Source organism: Taeniopygia guttata, chromosome 34 (assembly GCF_048771995.1).
Source record: "Taeniopygia guttata chromosome 34, bTaeGut7.mat, whole genome shotgun sequence".
In the NCBI taxonomy this organism is placed as follows: domain Eukaryota; kingdom Metazoa; phylum Chordata; class Aves; order Passeriformes; family Estrildidae; genus Taeniopygia; species Taeniopygia guttata.
In genome coordinates, this window is record NC_133059.1 from 2606124 (window position 1) to 2628107 (window position 21984).

The 21984-nt window shown below is 59.1% G+C and overlaps 2 protein-coding genes and 1 pseudogene across 2 annotated transcripts in view; 1 reads left to right on the forward strand and 2 right to left on the reverse strand.

The window, feature by feature from the left end:
• LOC121468955 (uncharacterized) overlaps positions 1 to 21984 on the forward strand; it is a 2238800-nt gene that overhangs the window by 2132333 nt on the left and 84483 nt on the right. The window lies entirely within an intron of this gene.
• Positions 1911 to 4130, reverse strand: LOC121468667 (uncharacterized; annotated as a pseudogene).
• On the reverse strand, positions 5229 to 21467 carry LOC140681334 (uncharacterized). The gene is given in 6 exon segments (XM_072920993.1): positions 5229 to 6967; positions 10044 to 10054; positions 12575 to 13761; positions 16379 to 16537; positions 19657 to 20814; positions 21322 to 21467. Coding segments are annotated over 5 exon segments (3741 nt in total). The 5' UTR covers positions 20730 to 20814; positions 21322 to 21467; the 3' UTR covers positions 5229 to 5656.

Below are 21984 nucleotides of genomic sequence, written 5' to 3' on the forward strand. Positions count from 1 at the left end.
AGAGTTGCTATGGGGAGACGTGCAGTGATTGGTTGGTTTGGACGGCGGGAAGAGGAGGGTGCTGAGGGGAGGCACGCAGTGATTGGTTGGTTTGGAGGGCGGGAAGAGAGAGTTGCTGAGGGGAGACCCGCAGTGATTGGTTGGTTCAGAGGGCGGGAAGAGAGAGTTGCTGAGGGGAGACACGCAGTGATTGGTTGGTTCAGAGGGCGGGAAGAGAGAGTTGCTGAGGGGAGACACGCAGTGATTGGTTGGTTTGGAAGGCGGGAAGAGGAGGGTGCTGAGGGGAGGCGCGCAGTGATTGGTTGGTTCAGGTGGTTGGAAAAGGAGGGTGCTGAGGGGAGGCACGCGGTGATTGGTTGGTTTTGGAGATGAAGCGCAGTGATTGGCTGATAAAAGCGCGGGATTTTTAAGGGAATATTCCCGTTTTTTGGGGATGGAAATTCCTGAAACTTTTATGAGAAAAATTCCCGGGTTTTGCAGGGGAAACATTTCTGATTTTTTGGGAAAAATTCCCGCAATTTTTGGGGGAAAATTCCTGGATTTTTTTTGACGGCAAATAAACCCAAGGACACCTAAATAAACCCCAAATACACCAACTTATACCCAAAAAACCCACAATAAACCCAAATAACCCCAAATGAACTCCAAGTAAACCCAAATAACCCCAAAAGACCCCAAAAATCCCCAAATACATGCAATTAACCCCAAATAAACCCAAATACAGCCCAATAAACAATAACAAACCCCAAATAAACCCAAATAACTCAAAATAACCCCAAATAAACCAATTTAAACCCGTAAATACACGCAAGTAGTCCCTAAAATCCCCCAAATAAAGCCAAATAAAACCTAAAAAACCCCTAAAAACCCCAGATAGACACAAATAAACCAAACTAAACCCAAAACAAACCCAAGTAATCCCCAAATATATCCCAAATAATCCTTAAATAAACTCAAATACATCCAACCAAACGCCAAAACACCCCAAAAGAAACCCCAAATAATCACAAACAAACCAAATTAAGCCCAAAATACACCCAACTAATCCCCAATTGAACCCCAAATAATCCCTAAAAAAACCGAAATAAACCCCCGTTCCCCTCGTCCCCACCCCAAAACAGATCCTGGCCAATCAGAATGCACTCCTCATGACGATGCAGTTGCCGGGCAGAATCCCAGGGCACTGGCCACGCCCAGCTATTTTCAGCCAATCAGATCGCGAAGCAGCTCTGCCTTTGTATTGCTCCGTGGAGCCCAGCGTCCCTCACAACGCCAGCCAATCAGAGACCGCGCGGTTAAAATCAAGAGCGAATCAAGAGCGTTTCTCGCTGATGACTCATCAGTTGCCAGGAGCAGAATTTGGAGAAGGGGGAGGTGACACTGAGGGTGGGGATGGGGCTGCGGGGGCAGCAGGGGAGGAACTGGTGGCACTGGTGGTACTGGGACCACCCCTGGCCGCGGGAGCTCCTACCAATTAATCAATTTTAATATTTGCAAAAAGACAATGTTATAATGTGCATCTATAAAATATACATATATCAGCTATTTATAGTATGTATATTATATATATATCTGAGTACATTAAATATATACTATATTTTTTATATAAAATAAATATTTTTAGTCTATATAAAAATATATATTTATATTTTATACATTATATACTATAAATATAATATGGTTTTTTAGTGTATATGCTACATTATTATATAATCCTATATTAATATGTTATAGGATATATATAATAATAATAACTTTGCTATTGCCTTGGTTTAAAAAGCCAGGTGTCTGCTGAGAAGGGCAGGAACCTCCCCTGAAAAAGAAAGTATCCAACCCTAAAAATTAATATACTTATTATAATTATTATAATTATTATAATTTTGAAATTAAGGGGCTTTCAGGAAAAGATATGGGAGCAGGAATACCAGTTCTTTATTAGGAAAAACTAAAAATACAAATGCAAAGTGGGAAAAGGTGATCTTCTGGGAATCCAGTGGGGAAAGGGTGATCCTCTGAGAATTTAGTGGGGAAAGGGCTGATCCACTGGGAATCCAGTGGGGAAAGGGTGATCCACTGAGAATCCATTTGGAAAAGGGATAATCCATTGGGAATTCAGTGGGAAAAGGGTGATCCTGTGGCACTCCACACAGAATGTGTCTCCAAATCCTAAATTCTCCCTCAACTGCCTGTGCAATGCTGGGACTTCAGGTCTTTTTGATCAATTTCTTTCATATAACCCCATTCAGGCTGATTTGAGGGATGAAGATGAAGCACAGGAAAATTAAGGCCAAAGCAAAAGAAAAGCCAGCCAGGTGTGTTCCCAACATGGAAAACGGGGAATGTGGGACACCAGCACCCTGCCCAGCGTCGCTCCTCTGGGGATGGGGGCAGCTGGAGCAGCGCATGAAGCTCTTTGACACTCGGGGCACTCGCAGGGCTTCCCTTACCGGTGACTCGGTTGGTGTCGGGTCAACGTAGAGCTCCTGGAGAATCTCTTCCCACACTTGGAACACTCGTAGGGCCTCTCTCGGTGTGGATCCTCTGGTGCTTGATGAGGTCTGAGTTTTGCCTAAATCCCTTCCCACAGTCGGGGCAGCGGAAGGGCCTCTCCTCTGTGTGAATCCGATAATGACGGAGGAGACAGGAGCTGGTCTGAAACCTCTTCCCACACTCAGAACACTCGTAGGGCCTCTCCCCGGTGTGGATCCTCTGGTGCTTGATGAGGTCTGAGTTGTTCCTGAATCCCTTCCCGCAGTCGGGGCACTCGTAGGGCCTCTCCTCTGTGTGACTCTGATAGTGCCGGAGGAGACAGGAGCTGGTCGGAAACCTCTTCCCACACTTGGAACACTCGTAGGGCTTCTCCCCAGTGTGGATGCGCCAGTGCGTGATCAGGCTGGAGCTCTGTGAGAATCTGTTCCCACACTTGGAACACTCGTAGGGCCTCTCCCCGGTGTGGCTCACCATGTGCTTGATCAGGTTGGACCTCTGGGTGAAGCTCTTCCCACACTCAGAACACTCGTAGGGCCTCTCCCCAGTGTGGGTCCTCTGGTGCATAATCAGCTCACACCTCCACCTGAAGCCCTTCCCACACTCGGAGCACTTGTGGGGCTTCTCCCCATCATGGAGCTGCTCAGGGACCCCCAGCTCCGAGCTCTGGCTCCATCTCCGGCCGCCTCCCCGGCCCAGGGTGGGTCTTTCCCCCTCAGATCCCCGCGATCTGCCTTTGCAGCCCCTCCTCGTGCGGGATCTCCGGGGCTTTTCCTCCCCGTCGGGTTCCTGCGCCGTGGAGCCGCTCAAAACGGCCTCTCCCACCAGGTTCTGCCGCGGGGATTTGTCCTCCCTGCTCTCCATCCTCAGCTCCTGCCCTGGGGGAGGAAGAACAAGGAGAGGCTCTTCCTCTTCCTCGCAGCCTCCCAGGGGCTGGGAATGGGAACTCCTGGTTTGGGGAAAACAAGGGATGAGCACGTGGAGTTGGAAGCTCCCTCTGTCCCAGTCCATCTCTGGAAGTCCCTGCCCACCTGGGCTCCATAAAAACCTCCCGAACACCGAGATCCAGCCCTGAAAAAGCCTCCCGGGAGTTCCCCGTCCCTGCTCCCTCCCCTTTGCTGTTCGGGGCTCCCCCCTGTCCCAGCTGCTGGGGTCACGCTTGCATTGGGGGTCCCCTTCTCCTCGCTGCCCGCCCTCCCCAGGCTGCCGCGAGTCCCAGCGATCCCAAAAGCTCCCCCCTCTTGGCTCTCCCCATCCAGGGGTGCCGGGGCTGTTTGGGCTCCCGGGCTCCCTTCTCCCCTCCTTCTCTGCTCTGGGCTGCCGGGGCTCCAAGGAGTCCCCCCAAGGGGCCTTTTCCGCTCAGCTTCGCAGTTCTTCCTTCTCCAAACATCCCCCCAAAAAACCCAACCCAGGCACCCCCCGGGAGATCGGGCCCGAGCTCCCCCTCCCCGCTCACCTGCGGGATGGGGGGCGATGATCCCACAGGTGGGGGCTGCGAATTCAGGCAGGGCTCGACCGCGTGATTCCTCTGCTCTGTTCGATCCGCTTTGTCCCTCCTCTTCCTCTTCCTGCCGCTCCTCCTCTTCCATCCCCTTTCCTCCTCCTCCTCCTCCCTAAGCCCACCTCCCGCTCCTCCTCCATCCCTGCCCTTCCCTCCCTCCACTTCCTTCCCCTTCCTCCTGCTCTCTAATCCCGCCGCCTTCTCCTCCCTCATCCCTCATCTTCCATCGCTCCTCCTCCTCCTGTGTCCCGTCCCCTCCCGCCTGTCCTCCTTTATCCCTTCCCTTCCATCCCCGCTCCTCCTTCCCTGTCCTCCCCCTCGCTATCCCCACCTCCTTCTCCTCCTTCATCCCTCCCCCTCCTCCTCCCCGGCAGCACCGGCAGGGACTGGGCTCTTACCGGAATCCTACTGGGATCCTACTGGGAGTGACTGGGACTGTACTGGCATCATACTGGGATCATAACGGGATCATCCTGGGATCGAATGGGACTGTACTGGCTTTGTACTGACACCATAGTGCCCCACAGAATCCCCGCTCCCGAAGGCCGAACCGTGAGGGGAAAGGGGGCGAGGAAAGGGCGGGACCGTGAGGGGAAAGGGGCGAGGAAAGGGCCGAACCGTGAGGGGAAAGGGGGCGAGGAAATGGCGGGACCGTGAGGGGAAAGGGGGCGAGGAAAGGGCGGGACCGTGAGGGGAAAGGGGGCGAGGAAATGGCGGGACCGTGAGGGGAAAGGGGGCGAGGAAATGGCGGGACCGTGAGGGGAAAGGGGCGAGCAAAAGGGCGGGACCGTGAGGGGAAAGGGGGCGAGGAAAGGGCGGGACCGTGAGGGGAAAAGGGGCGAGGAACGGGCGGGACCGTGAGGGGAAAGGGGCGAGGAAAGGGCGGGACCGTGAGGGGAAAGGGGGCGAGGAAAGGGCGGGACCGTGAGGGGAAAGGGGGCGAGGAAATGGCGGGACCGTGAGGGGAAAGGGGCGAGCAAAAGGGCGGGACCGTGAGGGGAAAGGGGGCGAGGAAAGGGCGGGACCGTGAGGGGAAAGGGGGCGAGGAAAGGGCGGGACCGTGAGGGGAAAGGGGGCGAGGAAAGGGCGGGACCGTGAGGGGAAAGGGGCGAGGAAAGGGCGGGACCGTGAGGGGAAAGGGGCGGCTCAGGCCAAGGGCGGAACTGTGAGGGGACGCTCTGTGAGGCGGCGCTCTGCAAACAGAACTGCCACGGACTGGGAATGAACGGCAAAGAAATCAGTAGGTCTGAAAGTTTTATTTGTTATCAAATACATCGCAGCCACCCAGCCCCACACAATCCCCATCCCACCGCTCTAAATTGGGATCCCACTTCTCCCAGTCTCCTCCCAAACCCATCTCAGCCTGGCAGCTGTGGAATCGAGTGAGTTTGGCGTGGGATTGAGTTTATTTTTGAGGTGGGAACAAGCAATTTGAGGTGGGATTGAGTCTCTGAGGCTTAAAATTCAGTTGTTTTCAGTGGGATGTGAGTGGTTTTGAGGTGAAAGATGGATCCCTCATGGCTTTTGGAGGGCAGAGAGCTTGAGAAGAGAAAAATATGAAAGTCAACACAAAAGGAGAAGCAGCCTGGTGTGTTCCCAACATGGATCACAGGGACTGTGGGTCACCGGGGCTGTGCCCAGTGTGGGTCCTCCAGTGTGGGATGGAGTTTAGCTCTTCTCGCACTCGGGGCACTCGCAGGGCTTCCCTTACCGGTGACTCCGTTGGTGTCGGGCCAAGGTAGAGCTCTCTGAGAATCTCTTCCCACACTTGGAACATTCGTAGGGCCTCTCCCCAGTGTGGATGCGGCGATGCCTGATGAGGGCGGAGTTGTTCCTGAATCCCTTCCCGCAGTCGGGGCAGCAGAAGGGCCTCTCCTCCGTGTGACTCTGATAGTGCCGGAGGAGATGGGAGTTTCTGTTAAACCTCTTCCCACACTCAGAACACTCGTAGGGCCTCTCCCCAGTGTGGATCCTCTGGTGCCTGATCAGGCTGCAGCTCTCGGTGAAGCTCTTCCCACACTCAGAACACTCGTAGGGCCTCTCCCCAGTGTGGATCCTCTGGTGCTTGATGAGGTTAGCGTTACTCCCGAATCCCTTCCCACAGTCAGGGCAGCAGAAGGGCCTCTCCTCTGTGTGGCTCTGATAGTGTTGGAGGAGATGAGAGCGGCTCTTAAACCTCTTCCCACACTTGGAACACTCGTAGGGCCTCTCCCCTGTGTGGATCCTCTGGTGCATGATCAGTTTGGAGCTGCATATGAAGCTCTTCCCACACTCCCCACACTCGTAGGGCCTCTCCCCAGTGTGGATCACCTGGTGCCTCATCAGGCTGGAGCTGTGTCTGAAGCTCTTCCCACACTTGGAACACTCGTAGGGCCTCTCCCCTGTGTGGATCACCTGGTGCGTGATCAGGCTGGAGCTCTGTGAGAATCTCTTCCCACACTTGGAACACTCGTAGGGCCTCTCCCCGATGTGGATCCTCTGGTGCCTGATCAGGGCGGAGCTATGTGAGAATCTCTTCCCACACTCAGAACACTCGTAGGGCCTCTCCCCAGTGTGGATCCTCCGGTGCACGATCAGACTGGAGCTCTCGGTGAAGCTCTTCCCACACTCAGAACACTCGTAGGGCCTCTCCCCAGTGTGGATCCTCCGGTGGTTGATGAGGTTAGAGTTCCTCCTGAATCCCTTCCCACAGTCGGGGCAGCAGAAGGGCCTCTCCTCTGTGTGAATCCAAAAGTGTTGGAGGAGACAGGAGCTGGTCTGAAACGTCTTCCCACACTTGGAACACTCGTAGGGCCTCTCCCCGGTGTGGATCACCTGGTGCCTGATCAGGGTGGAGCTGCAACTGAAGCTCTTCCCACACTCCCCACACTCGTAGGGCCTCTCCCCAGTGTGGATCCTCTGGTGCATAATCAGCTCACACCTCCACCTGAAGCCCTTCCCACACTCCGAGCACTTGTGGGGCTTCTCCCCATCATGGAGCTGCTCAGGGACCCCCAGCTCCGAGCTCTGGCTCCATCTCCGGCCGCCTCCCCGGCCCAGGGTGGGTCTTTCCCCCTCAGATCCCCGCGATCTGCCTTTGCAGCCCCTCCTCGTGCGGGATCTCCGGGGCTTTTCCTCCCCGTCGGGTTCCTGCGCCGTGGAGCCGCTCAAAACGGCCTCTCCCACCAGGTTCTGCCGCGGGGATTTGTCCTCCCTGCTCTCCATCCTCAGCTCCTGCCCTGGGGGAGGAAGGACAAGGAGAGGCTCTTCCTCTTCCTCGCAGCCTCCCAGGGGCTGGGAATGGGAACTCCTGGTTTGGGGAAAACAAGGGATGAGCACGTGGAGTTGGAAGCTCCTCTGTCCCAGTCCATCTCTACAAGTTCCTGTCCACCTGGGCTCCATAAAAACCTCCCGAACACCGAGATCCAGCCCTGAAAAAGCCTCCCGGGAGTTCCCCGTCCCTGCTGCCTGCCCTTTGCTGTTCGGGGCTCCCCCTGTCCCAGCTGCTGGGGTCACGCTTGCATTGGGGGACCCCCTTCTCCTCGCTGCCCGCCCTCCCCAGGCTGCCGCGAGTCCCAGCGATCCCAAAAGCTCCCCCCTCTTGGCTCTCCCCATCCAGGGGTGCCGGGGCTGTTTGGGCTCCCGGGCTCCCTTCTCCCCTCCTTCTCTGCTCTGGGCTGCCGGGGCTCCAAGGAGTCCCCCCAAGGGGCCTTTTCCGCTCAGCTTCGCAGTTCTTCCCTCTCCAAACATCCCCCCAAAAAACCCAACCCAGGCACCCCCCGGGAGATCGGGCCCGAGCTCCCCCTCCCCGCTCACCTGCGGGATGGGGGGCGATGATCCCACAAGTGGGGGCTGCGAATTCAGGCAGGGCTTGACCGCGTGATTCTCTCTGCTCTGCTGGATCCGCTTTGTCCCTCCTCTTCCTCTTCCTGCCGCTCCTCCTCTTCCATCCCCTTTCCTCCTCCTCCTCCTCCTCCCTAAGCCCACCTCCCGCTCCTCCTCCATCCCTGCCCTTCCCTGCCTCCCCTTCCTTCCCCCTCCTCCTGCTCTCTAATCCCACCGCCTTCTCCTCCCTCATCCCTCATCTTCCATCGCTCCTCCTCCTCCTCCTGTGTCCCGTCCCCTCCCGCCTGTCCTCCTTTATCCCTTCCCTTCCATCCCCCCTCCTCCTTCCCCGTCCTCCCCCTCGCTATCCCTACCTCCTTCTCCTCCTTCATCCCTCCCCCTCCTCCTCCCCGGTAGCACCGGCAGGGACTGGGCTCTTACCGGAATCCTTCTGGGATCCTACTGGGAGTGACTGGGACTGTACTGGCATCGTACTGGGATCATACCGGGATCATCCTGGGATCGAATGGGACTGTACTGGCTTTGTACTGACACCACATTGCCCCACACAATCCCCGCTCCCGAAGGCCGAACCGTGAGGGGAAAGAGAGCGAGGAAAGGGCGGGACCGTGAGGGGAAAGGGGGCGAGGAAATGGCGGGACCGTGAGGGGAAAGGGGGCGAGGAAAGGGCCGAACCGTGAGGGAAAAGGGGCGAGGAAAGGGCGGGACCGTGAGGGGAAAGGGGCGAGGAAAGGGCGGGACCGTGAGGGGAAAGGGGGCGAGGAAAGAGCGGGACCATGAGGGAAAAGGGGGCAAAGAAAGGGCGGGACCGTGAGGGGAAAGGGGCGAGGAAAGGGCGGGACCGTGAGGGGAAAGGGGCGAGGAAAGGGCGGCACCGTGAGGGGAAAGGGGGCGAGGAAATGGCGGGACCGTGAGGGGAAAGGGGCGGCTCAGGCCAAGGGCGGAACTGTGAGGGGAGGCTCTGTACGGCGGCGCTCTGCAAACAGAACTGCCAGGGACTGGGAATGAACGGCAAAGAAATCAGTAGGTCTGAAAGTTTTATTTGTTATCAAATACATCGCAGCCACCCAGCCCCACACAATCCCCATCCCACCGCTCTAAATTGGGATCCCACTTCTCCCAGTCTCCTCCCAACCCCATCTCACCCTGGCAGCTGTGGAATCGAGTGAGTTTGGCGTGGGATTGAGTTTATTTTTGAGGTGGGAACAAGCAATTTGAGGTGGGATTGAGTCTCTGAGGCTTAAAATTCAGTTGTTTTCAGTGGGATGTGAGTGGTTTTGAGGTGAAAGATCGATCCCTCTTGGCTTTTGGAGCACGGAGAGGTGGAGAACAGAAAACAATGCAGGTAAACACAAAAGTAGAAGCAGCCAGGTGTGTTCCCAACATGGATCACAGAGACTGTGGGTCACCAGGGCTGTGCCCAGTGTGGGTCCTCCAGTGTGGGATGGAGTTTAGCTCTTCTCGCACTCGGGGCACTCGCAGGGTTTCCCTTACCGGTGACTCCGTTGGTGTCGGGTCAAGGTAGAGCTCTGTGAGAATCTCTTCCCACACTTGGAACATTCGTAGGGCCTCTCCCCGGTGTGGATGCGGCGATGCCTGGTGAGGTGGGAGTTGTGCCTGAATCCCTTCCCACAGTCGGGGCAGCAGAAGGGCCTCTCCTCTGTGTGACTCTGATAGTGCCGGAGGAGATGGGAGTTTCTGTTAAACCTCTTCCCACACTCAGAACACTCGTAGGGCCTCTCCCCCGTGTGAATCCTTTGGTGCGTGATCAGACTGGAGCTCTCGGTGAAGCGCTTCCCACACTCAGAACACTCGTAGGGCCTCTCCCCAGTGTGGATCCTGCGGTGCTTGACGAGGTTAGAGTTCCTCCTGAATCCCTTCCCACAGTCGGGGCAGCAGAAGGGCCTCTCCTCTGTGTGAATCCAAAAGTGTTGGAGGAGACAGGAGCTGGTCTGAAACGTCTTCCCACACTTGGAACACTTGAAGGGCCTCTCCCCAGTGTGGATCCTCTGGTGTGTGGTCAGGCTGGAGCTCTGTGAGAATCTCTTCCCACACTTGGAACACTCGTAGGGCCTCTCCCCTGTGTGGATCCTCTGGTGCGTGATAAGGTTGGAGCTGCATATGAAGCTCTTCCCACACTCGCCACACTCGTAGGGCCTCTGACCGATGTTACTCACCTTGTGCCTGATCAGGCTGGCGTTGTGTCTGAAGCTCTTCCCACACTCCCCACACTCGTAGGGCCTCTCCCCGGTGTGGATCCTCTGGTGCCTGATCAGGTTGGAGCTCCACCTGAAGCCCTTCCCACACTCGGAGCACTTGTGGGCCTTCTCCCCATCATGGAGCTGCTCAGGGACCCCCAGCTCCGAGTTTTGGCTCCATCTCCGGCCGCCTCCCCGGCCCAGGGTGGGTCTTTCCCCCTCAGATCCCCGCGATCTGCCTTTGCAGCCCCTCCTCGTGTGGGATCTCCGGGGCTTTTCCTCCCCGTCGGGTTCCTGCGCCGTGGAGCCGCTCAAAACGGCCTCTCCCACCAGGTTCTGCCGCGGGGATTTGTCCTCCCTGCTCTCCATCCTCAGCTCCTGCCCTGGGGGAGGAAGGACAAGGAGAGGCTCTTCCTCTTCCTCGCAGTCTCCCAGGGGCTGGGAATGGGAAATCCTGGTTTGGGGAAAACAAGGGATGAGCACGTGGAGTTGGAAGCCCCAGTCCATCTCTGGAAGTCCCTGCCCACCTGGGCTCCATAAAAACCTCCCGAACACCGAGATCCAGCCCTGAAAAAGCCTCCCGGGAGTTCCCCGTCCCTGCTGCCTCCCCTTTGCTGTTCGGGGCTCCCCCATGTCCCAGCTGCTGGGGTCACGCTTGCATTGGGGGTCCCCCTTCTCCTCGCTGCCCGCCCTCCCCAGGCTGCCGCGAGTCCCAGCGATCCCAAAAGCTCCCCCCTCTTGGCTCTCCCCATTCAGGGGTGCCGCGGCTGTTTGGGCTCCCGGGCTCCCTTCTCCCCTCCTTCTCTGCTCTGGGCTGCCGGGGCTCCAAGGAGTCCCACCAAGGGGCCTTTTCCGCTCCGCTTCGCAGTTCTTCCTTCTCCAAACATCCCCCCAAAAAACCCAACCCAGGCACCCCCCGGGAGATCGGGCCCGAGCTCCCCCTCCCCGCTCACCTGCGGGATGGGGGGCGATGATCCCACAGGTGGGGGCTGCGAATTCAGGCAGGGCTCGACCGCGTGATTCCTCTGCTCTGTTCGATCCGCTTTGTCCCTCCTCTTCCTCTTCCTGCCGCTCCTCCTCTTCCATCCCCTTTCCTCCTCCTCCTCCTCCTCCCTAAGCCCACCTCCCGCTCCTCCTCCATCCCTGCCCTTCCCTCCCTCCCCTTCCTTCCCCTTCCTCCCGCTCTCTAATCCCGCCGCCTTCTGCTCCCTCATGCCTCATCTTCCATCGCTCCTCCTCCTCCTGTGTCCCGTCCCCTCCCGCCTGTCCTCCTTTATCCCTTCCCTTCCATCCCCCCTCCTCCTTCCCCGTCCTCCCCCTCGCTATCCCCACCTCCTTCTCCTCCTTCATCCCTCCCCGTCCTCCTCCCCGGCAGCACCGGCAGGGACTGGGCTCTTACCGGAATCCTTCTGGGATCGTACTGGGAGTGACTGGGACTGTACTGGCATCGTACTGGGATCATACCGGGATCATTCTGGGATCGAATGGGACTGTACTGGCTTTGTACTGACACCATAGTGCCCCACACAATCCCCGCTCCCGAAAGACGAACCGTGAGGGGAAAGGGGGCGAGGAAAGGGCGGGACCGTGAGGGGAAAGGGGCGAGGAAAGGGCGGGACCGTGAGGGGAAAGGGGGCGAGGAAATGGCGGGACCGTGAGGGGAAAGGGGGCGAGGAAAGGGCGGGACCGTGAGGGGAAAGGGGGCGAGGTAAGGGCGGGACCGTGAAGGGAAAGGGGGCGAGGAAAGGGCGGGACCGTGAGGGGAAAGGGGGCGAGGAAATGGCGGGACCGTGAGGGGAAAGGGGGCGAGGAAAGGGCGGGACCGTGAGGGGAAAGGGGGCGAGGAAATGGCGGGACCGTGAGGGGAAAGGGGAGAGAAAAGGGCGGGACCGTGAGGGGAAAGGGGGCGAGGAAAGGGCGGGACCGTGAGGGGAAAGGGGGCGAGGAACGGGCGGGATCGTGAGGGGAAAGGGGCGAGGAAAGGGCGGGACCGTGAGGGGAAAGGGGCGGCTCTGGCCAAGGGCGGAACTGTGAGGGGACGCTCTGTGCGGCGGCGCTCTGCAAACAGAACTGCCACGGACTGGGAATGAACGGCAAAGAAATCAGTAGGTCTGAAAGTTTTATTTGTTATCAAATACATCGCAGCCACCCAGCCCCACACAATCCCCATCCCACCGCTCTAAATTGGGATCCCACATCTCCCAGTCTCCTCCTAAACCCATCTCAGCCTGGCAGCTGTGGAATCGAGTGAGTTTGGTGTGAGATTCAGTTTTTTTTTGAGGTGGGATTGAGTCTCTGAGGGTTAAAATTCAGTTGTTTTCAGTGGGATGTGAGTGGTTTTGAGGTGAAAGATCCATCCCTCTTGGCTTTCGGAGCACAGAGAGGTGGAGAACAGAAAACAATGCAGGTAAACACAAAAGGAGAAGCAGCCAGGTGTGTTCCCAACATGGATCACAGGGAATGTGGGTCACCAGGGCTGTGCCCAGTGTGGGTCCTCCAGTGTGGGATGGAGTTTAGCTCTTCTCGCACTCGGGGCCCTCGAAGGGCTTCCCTTACCGGTGACTCCGTTGGTGTCGGGTCAAGGTAGAGCTCTGTGAGAATCTCTTCCCACACTTGGAACATTCGTAGGGCCTCTCCCCAGTGTGGATCCTCCGGTGCCTGATCAGGCTTGAGCTCTCGGTGAAGCTCTTCCCACACTTGGAACACTCGTAGGGCCTCTCCCCAGTGTGCATGCGGCGATGCCTGATGAGGGCGGAGTTTTGCCTGAATCCCTTCCCACAGTCGGGGCAGCAGAAGGGCCTCTCCTCCGTGTGACTCTGATAGTGCCGGAGGAGACAGGAGCGGCTCTTAAAATTCTTCCCACACTTGGAACACTCGTAGGGCCTCTCCCCGGTGTGGATCACCTGGTGCGTGATCAGTTTGGAGCTGTGTGAGAATCTCTTCCCACACTTGGAACACTCGTAGGGCCTCTCCCCAGTGTGGATCCTCCGGTGCTTGATGAGGTCTGAGTTACTCCTGAATCCCTTCCCACAGTCGGGGCAGCAGAAGGGCCTCTCCTCTGTGTGACTCTGATAGTGTTGGAGGAGATGGGAGCTGGTCTGAAACGTCTTCCCACACTTGGAACACTCGTAGGGCCTCTCCTCAGTGTGGATCCTCTGGTGCACGATCAGACTGGAGCTCTCGGTGAAGCTCTTCCCACACTCAGAACACTCGTAGGGCCTCTCCCCAGTGTGGATCCTCCGGTGGTTGATGAGGTTAGAGTTCCTCCTGAATCCCTTCCCACAGTCGGGGCAGCAGAAGGGCCTCTCCTCCGTGTGAATCCAAAAGTGCCGGAGGAGACAGGAGCTGGTCTGAAACGTCTTCCCACACTTGGAACACTCGTAGGGCCTCTCCCCAGTGTGGATCCTCTGGTGCACAATCAGACTGGAGCTCTCGGTGAAGCTCTTCCCACACTCAGAACACTCGTAGGGCCTCTCCCCAGTGTGGATCCTCCGGTGCTTGATGAGGTCTGAGTTACTCCTGAATCCCTTCCCACAGTCGGGGCAGCAGAAGGGCCTCTCCTCCGTGTGAATCCAATAGTGTTGGAGGAGACAGGAGCTGGTCTGAAACGTCTTCCCACACTTGGAACACTCGTAGGGCCTCTCCTCAGTGTGGATCCTCTGGTGCCTAATCAGGCTGGAGCTGTGTGAGAATCTCTTACCACACTTGGAACACTCGTAGGGCCTCTCCCCTGTGTGGATCACCTGGTGCCTGATCAGGGTGGTGCTGCAACTGAAGCTCTTCCCACACTCCCCACACTCGTAGGGCCTCTCCCCAGTGTGGATCCTCTGGTGCATAATCAGCTCACACCTCCACCTGAAGCCCTTCCCACACTCCGAGCACTTGTGGGGCTTCTCCCCATCATGGAGCTGCTCAGGTTCCCCCAGCTGCGAGCTCTGGCTCCATCTCCGGCCGCCTCCCCGGCCCAGGGTGGGTCTTTCCCCCTCAGATCCCCGCGATCTGCCTTTGCAGCCCCTCCTCGTGCGGGATCTCCGGGGCTTTTCCTCCCCGTCGGGTTCCTGCGCCGTGGAGCCGCTCAAAACGGCCTCTCCCACCAGGTTCTGCCGCAGGGATTTGTCCTCCCTGCTCTCCATCCTCAGCTCCTGCTCTGGGGGAGGAAGGACAAGGAGAGGCTCTTCCTCTTCCTCGCAGCCGCCCAGGGGCTGGGAATGGGAACTCCTGGTTTGGGGAAAACAAGGGATGAGCACGTGGAGTTGGAAGCTCCTCTGTCCCAGTCCATCTCTGGAAGTCCCTGCCCACCTGGGCTCCATAAAAACCTCCCGAACACCGAGATCCAGCCCTGAAAAAGCCTCCCGGGAGTTCCCCGTCCCTGCTCCCACCCCTCCTTCTCTGCTCTGGGCTGCCGGGGCTCCAAGGAGTCCCCCCAAGGGGCCTTTTCCGCTCCGCTTCGCAGTTCTTCCTTCTCCAAACATCCCCCCAAAAAACCCAACCCAGGCACCCCCCGGGAGATCGGGCCCGAGCTCCCCCTCCCCGCTCACCTGCGGGATGGGGGGCGATGATCCCACAGGTGGGGGCTGCGAATTCAGGCAGGGCTCGACCGCGTGATTCCTCTGCTCTGTTCGATCCGCTTTGTCCCTCCTCTTCCTCTTCCTGCCGCTCCTCCTCTTCCATCCCCTTTCCTCCTCCTCCTCCTCCCTAAGCCCACCTCCCGCTCCTCCTCCATCCCTGCCCATCCCTGCCTCCCCTTCTTTCCCCTCCTCCTGCTCTCTAACCCCGCCGCCTTCTCCTCCCTCATCCCTCATCTTCCATCGCTCCTCCTCCTGTGTCCCGTCCCCTCCCGCCTGTCCTCCTTTATCCCTTCCCTTCCATCCCCGCTCCTCCTTCCCCGTCCTCCCCCTCGCTATCCCCACCTCCTTCTCCTCCTTCATCCCTCCCCTCCTCCTCCCCGGCAGCACCGGCAGGGACTGGGCTCTTACCGGAATCCTACTGGGATCCTACTGGGAGTGACTGGGACTGTACTGGCATCGTACTGGGATCATACCGGGATCATCCTGGGATGGAATTGGACTGTACTGGCTTTGTACTGACACCATATTGCCCCACACATTCCCCGCTCCCGAAGGCCGAACCGTGAGGGGAAAGGGAGCGAGGAAAGGGCGGGACCGTGAGGGGAAAGGGGCGAGGAAATGGCGGGACCGTGAGGGGAAAGGGGCGAGGAAATGGCGGGACCGTGAGGGGAAAGGGGCGAGGAAAGGGGGGGACCGTGAGGGGAAAGGGGCGAGGAAAGGGCGGGACCGTGAGGGGAAAGGGGGCGAGGAAAGGGCGGGACCGTGAGGGGAAAGGGGCGAGGAAAGGGCGGGACCGTGAGGGGAAAGGGGCGAGGAAATGGCGGGACCGTGAGGGGAAAGGGGCGAGGAAAGGGCGGGACCGTGAGGGGAAAGGGGCGAGGAAAGGGCGGGACCGTGAGGGGAAAGGGAGCGAGGAAAGGGCGGGACCGTGAGGGGAAAGGGGGCGAGGAACGGGCGGGACCGTGAGGGGAAAGGGGCGAGGAAAGGGCGGGACCGTGAGGGGAAAGGGGCGAGGAAAGGGCGGGACCGTGAGGGGAAAGGGCCGAGCTCAGGCCAAGGGCAGAACTGTGAGGGGACGCTCTGTGAGGCGGCGCTCTGCAAACAGAACTGCCACGGACTGGGAATGAACGGCAAAGAATTCAGTAGGTCTGAAAGTTTTATTTGTTATCAAATACATCGCAGCCACCCAGCCCCACACAATCCCCATCCCATCGCTCTAAATTGGGATCCCACTTCTCCCAGTCTCCTCCCAAACCCATCTCACCCTGGCAGCTGTGGAATCGAGTGAGTTTGGCGTGGGATTGAGTTTATTTTTGAGGTGGGAAGAAGCAATTTGAGGTGGGATTGAGTCTCTGACGGTTAAATTTCAGTTGTTTTCAGTGGGATGTGAGTGGTTTTGAGGTGAAAGATCGATCCCTCTTGGCTTTTGGAGCACAGAGAGGTGGAGAACAGAAAACAATGCAGGTAAACACAAAAGGAGAAGCAGCCAGGTGTGTTCCCAACATGGATCACAGAGACTGTGGGTCACCAGGGCTGTGCCCAGTGTGGGTCCTCCAGTGTGGGATGGAGTTTAGCTCTTCTCACACTCGAGGCACTCGCAGGGCTTCCCTTACCGGTGACTCCGTTGGTGTCGGGTCAAGGTAGAGCTCTGTGAGAATCTCTTCCCACACTTGGAACACTCGTAGGGCCTCTCCCCGGTGTGGATGCGGCGATGCCTGATGAGGGCGGAGTTGTTCCTGAATCCCTTCCCGCAGTCGGGACAGCAGAAGGGCCTCTCCTCCGTGTGACTCTGATAGTGCCGGAGGAGATGGGAGTTTCTGTTAAACCTCTTCCCACACTTGGAACACTCGTAGGGCCTCTCCCCAGTGTGGATCCTCTGGTGCGTGGTCAGGGTGGAGCTCTCGGTGAAGCTCTTCCCACACTCAGAACACTCGTAGGGCCTCTCCCCAGTGTGGATCCTGCGGTGCTTGACGAGGTTAGAGTTCCTCCTGAATCCCTTCCCACAGTCGGGGCAGCAGAAGGGCCTCTCCTCTGTGTGAATCCAAAAGTGTTGGAGGAGACAGGAGCTGGTCTGAAACGTCTTCCCACACTTGGAACACTTGAAGGGCCTCTCCCCAGTGTGGATCCTCCGGTGTGTGGTCAGGCTGGAGCTCTGTGAGAATCTCTTCCCACACTTGGAACACTCGTAGGGCCTCTCCCCTGTGTGGATCCTCTGGTGCGTGATCAGGTTGGAGCTGCATATGAAGCTCTTCCCACACTCGCCACACTCGTAGGGCCTCTGACCGATGTTACTCACCTTGTGCCTCATCAGGCTGGAGCTGTGTCTGAAGCTCTTCCCACACTCCCCACACTCGTAGGGCCTCTCCCCGGTGTGGATCCTCTGGTGCCTGATCAGGTTGGAGCTCCACCTGAAGCCCTTCCCACACTCGGAGCACTTGTGGGGCTTCTCCCCATCATGGAGCTGCTCAGGGACCCCCAGCTCCGAGCTCTGGCTCCATCTCCGGCCGCCTCCCCGGCCCAGGGTGGGTCTTTCCCCCTCAGATCCCCGCGATCTGCCTTTGCAGCCCCTCCTCGTGCGGGATCTCCGGGGCTTTTCCTCCCCGTCGGGTTCCTGCGCCGTGGAGCCGCTCAAAACGGCCTCTTCCACCAGGTTCTGCCGCGGGGATTTGTCCTCCCTGCTCTCCATCCTCAGCTCCTGCCCTGGGGGAGGAAGGACAAGGAGAGGCTCTTCCTCTTCCTCGCAGCCTCCCAGGGGCTGGGAATGGGAACTCCTGGTTTGGGGAAAACAAGGGATGAGCACGTGGAGTTGGAAGCTCCCCCTCTGTCCCAGTCCATCTCTGGAAGTCCCTGCCCTCCTGGGCTCCATAAAAACCTCCCGAACACCGAGATCCAGCCCTGAAAAAGCCTCCCGGGAGTTCCCCGTCCCTGCTGCCTCCCCTTTGCTGTTCGGGGCTCCCCCATGTCCCAGCTGCTGGGGTCACGCTTGCATTGGGGGTCCCCTTCTCCTCGCTGCCCGCCCTCCCCAGGCTGCCGCGAGTCCCAGCGATCCCAAAAGCTCCCCCCTCTTGGCTCTCCCCATCCAGGGGTGCCGGGGCTGTTTGGGCTCCCGGGCTCCCTTCTCCCCTCCTTCTCTGCTCTGGGCTGCCGGGGCTCCAAGGAGTCCCCCCAAGGGGCCTTTTCCGCTCCGCTTCGCAGTTCTTCCTTCTCCAAACATCCCCCCAAAAAACCCAACCCAGGCACCCCCCGGGAGATCGGGCCCGAGCTCCCCCTCCCCGCTCACCTGCGGGATGGGGGGCGATGATCCCACAGGTGGGGGCTGCGAATTCAGGCAGGGCTGACCGCGTGATTCTCTCTGCTCTGTTCGATCCGCTTCGTCCCTCCTCTTCCTCTTCCTGCCGCTCCTCCTCTTCCATCCCCTTTCCTCCTCCTCCTCCTCCTCCCTAAGCCCACCTCCCGCTCCTCCTCCATCCCTGCCCTTCCCTCCCTCCCCTTCCTTCCCCTCCTCCCGCTCTCTAACCCCACCGCCTTCTCCTCCCTCATCCCTCATCTTCCATCGCTCCTCCTCCTCCTCCTCCTCCTCCTGTGTCCCGTCCCCTCCCGCCTGTCCTCCTTTACCCCTTCCCTTCCATCCCCCCTCCTCCTTCCCCGCCCTCCCCCTCGCTATCCCCACCTCCTTCTCCTCCTCCATCCCTCACCCTCCTCCTCCCCGGCAGCACCGGCAGGGACTGGGCTCTTACCGGAATCCTACTGGGATCCTACTGGGAGTGACTGGGACTGTACTGGCATCGTACTGGGATCATACGGGGATCATTCTGGGATCGAATGGGACTGTACTGGCTTTGTACTGACACCATAGTGCCCCACACAATCCCCGCTCCCGAAGGCCGAACCGTGAAGGGAAAGGGGGCGAGGAAAGGGCGGGACCGTGAGGGGAAAGGGGCGAGGAAAGGGCGGGACCGTGAGGGGAAAGGGGGCGAGGAAAGGGCGGGACCGTGAGGGGAAAGGGGCGAGGAAAGGGCGGGACCGTGAGGGGAAAGGGGCGAGGAAATGGCGGGACCGTGAGGGGAAAGGGAGCGAGGAAAGGGAAAACCGTGAGGGGAAGGGGGCGAGGAAATGGCGGGACCGTGAGGGGAAGGGGGCGAGGAAAGGGCGGGACCGTGAGGGGAAAGGGGGCGAGGAAAGGGCGGGACCGTGAGGGGAAAGGGGGCGAGGAAATGGCCGAACCGTGAGGGGAAAGGGGGCGAGGAAAGGGCGGGACCGTGAGGAGAAAGGGGCGAGGAAATGGCGGGACCGTGAGGGGAAAGGGGCGAGGAAAGGGCGGGACCGTGAGGGGAAAGGGGCGAGGAAATGGCGGGACCGTGAGGGGAAAGGGGGCGAGGAAAGGGCGGGACCGTGAGGGGAAAGGGGGCGAGGAAAGGGCGGGACCGTGAGGGGAAAGGGGCGAGGAAAGGGCGGGACCGTGAGGGGAAAGGGGGCGAGGAAAGGGCGGGACCGTGAGGGGAAAGGGGCGGCTCAGGCCAAGGGCGGAACTGTGAGGGGACGCTCTGTGAGGCGGCGCTCTGCAAACAGAACTGCCACGGACTGGGAATGAACGGCAAAGAAATCAGTAGGTCTGAAAGTTTTATTTGTTATCAAATACATCGCAGCCACCCAGCTCCACACAATCCCCATCCCACCGCTCTAAATTGGGATCCCACTTCTCCCAGTCTCCTCCCAACCCCATCTCACCCTGGCAGCTGTGGAATCGAGTGAGTTTGGCGTGGGATTGAGTTTATTTTTGCGGTGGGAACAAGCAATTTGAGGTGGGATTGAGTCTCTGAGGGTTAAATTTCAGTTGTTTTCAGTGGGATGTGAGTGGTTTTGAGGTGAAAGATCGATCCCTCTTGGCTTTCGGAGCACAGAGAGGTGGAGAACAGAAAACAATGCAGGTAAACACAAAAGGAGAAGCAGCCAGGTGTGTTCCCAACATGGATCACAGGGAATGTGGGTCACCAGGGCTGTGCCCAGTGTGGGTCCTCCAGTGTGGGATGGAGTTTAGCTCTTCTCGCACTCGGGGCCCTCGCAGGGCTTCCCTTACCGGTGACTCCGTTGGTGTCGGGTCAAGGTAGAGCTCTGTGAGAATCTCTTCCCACACTTGGAACATTCGTAGGGCCTCTCCCCAGTGTGGATCCTCCGGTGCCTGATCAGGCTTGAGCTCTCGGTGAAGCTCTTCCCACACTTGGAACACTCGTAGGGCCTCTCCCCAGTGTGCATGCGGCGATGCCTGATGAGGGCGGAGTTTTGCCTGAATCCCTTCCCACAGTCGGGGCAGCAGAAGGGCCTCTCCTCCGTGTGACTCTGATAGTGCCGGAGGAGATGGGAGCGGCTCTTAAACTTCTTCCCACACTTGGAACACTCGTAGGGCCTCTCCCCGGTGTGGATCACCTGGTGCGTGATCAGGCTGGAGCTCTGTGAGAATCTCTTCCCACACTTGGAACACTTGTAGGGCCTCTCCCCGGTGTGGATCACCTGGTGCCTGATCAGTTTGGAGCTGTCTGAGAATCTCTTCCCACACTTGGAACACTCATAGGACCTCTCCCCAGTGTGGATCCTCCGGTGCACGATCAGACTGGAGCTCTCGGTGAAGCTCTTCCCACACTCAGAACACTCGTAGGGCCTCTCCCCAGTGTGGATCCTCCGGTGGTTGATGAGGTTAGAGTTCCTCCTGAATCCCTTCCCACAGTCGGGGCAGCAGAAGGGCCTCTCCTCTGTGTGAATCCAAAAGTGTTGGAGGAGACAGGAGCTGGTCTGAAACGTCTTCCCACACTTGGAACACTCGTAGGGCCTCTCCCCAGTGTGGATCCTCTGGTGCATAATCAGCTCACACCTCCACCTGAAGCCCTTCCCACACTCGGAGCACTTGTGGGGCTTCTCCCCATCATGGAGCTGCTCAGGGACCCCCAGCTCCGAGCTCTGGCTCCATCTCCGGCCGCCTCCCCGGCCCAGGGTGGGTCTTTCCCCCTCAGATCCCTGCGATCTGCCTTTGCAGCCCCTCCTCGTGCGGGATCTCCGGGGCTTTTCCTCCCCGTCGGGTTCCTGCGCCGTGGAGCCGCTCAAAACGGCCTCTCCCACCAGGTTCTGCCGCGGGGATTTGTCCTCCCTGCTCTCCATGCTCAGCTCCTGCCCTGGGGGAGGAAGGACAAGGAGAGGCTCTTCCTCTTCCTCGCAGCCTCCCAGGGGCTGGGAATGGGAACTCCTGGTTTGGGGAAAACAAGGGATGAGCACGTGGAGTTGGAAGCTCCTCTGCCCCAGTCCATCTCTGGAAGTCCCTGCCCTCCTGGGCTCCATAAAAACCTCCCGAACACCGAGATCCAGCCCTGAAAAAGCCTCCCGGGAGTTCCCCGTCCCTGCTGCCTCCCCTTTGCTGTTCGGGGCTCCCCCCTGTCCCAGCTGCTGGGGTCACGCTTGCATTGGGGGTCCCCCTTCTCCTCGCTGCCCGCCCTCCCCAGGCTGCCGCGAGTCCCAGCGATCCCAAAAGCTCCCCCCTCTTGGCTCTCCCCATCCAGGGGTGCCGGGGCTGTTTGGGCTCCCGGGCTCCCTTCTCCCCTCCTTCTCTGCTCTGGGCTGCCGGGGCTCCAAGGAGTCCCCCCAAGGGGCCTTTTCCGCTCCGCTTCGCAGTTCTTCCTTCTCCAAACATCCCCCCAAAAAACCCAACCCAGGCACCCCCCGGGAGATCGGGCCCGAGCTCCCCCTCCCCGCTCACCTGCGGGATGGGGGGCGATGATCCCACAGGTGGGGGCTGCGAATTCAGGCAGGGCTCGACCGCGTGATTCCTCTGCCCTGTTCGATCCGCTTTGTCCCTCCTCTTCCTCTTCCTGCCGCTCCTCCTCTTCCATCTCCTTTCCTCGTCCTCCTCCTCCCTAAGCCCACCTCCCGCTCCTCCTCCATCCCTGCCTTTTCCTCCCTCCCCTTCCTTCCCCTCCTCCCGCTCTCTAATCCCGCCGCCTTCTCCTCCCTCATCCCTCATCTTCCATCGCTCCTCCTCCTCCTCCTCCTCCTGTGTCCCGTCCCCTCCTGCCTGTCCTCCTTTATCCCTTCCCTTCCATCCCCGCTTCTCCTTCCCCGTCCTCCCCCTCGCTATCCCCACCTCCTTCTCCTCCTTCATCCCTCCCCTCCTCCTCCCCGGCAGCACCGGCAGGGACTGGGCTCTTACCGGAATCCTACTGGGATCCTACTGGGAGTGACTGGGACTGTACTGGCATCGTACTGGGATCATACCGGGATCATCCTGGGATCGAATGGGACTGTACTGGCTTTGTACTGACACCATAGTGCCCCACAGAATCCCCGCTCCCGAAGGCCGAACCGTGAGGGGAAAGGGGGCGAGGAAAGGGCGGGACCGTGAGGGGAAAGGGGCGAGGAAATG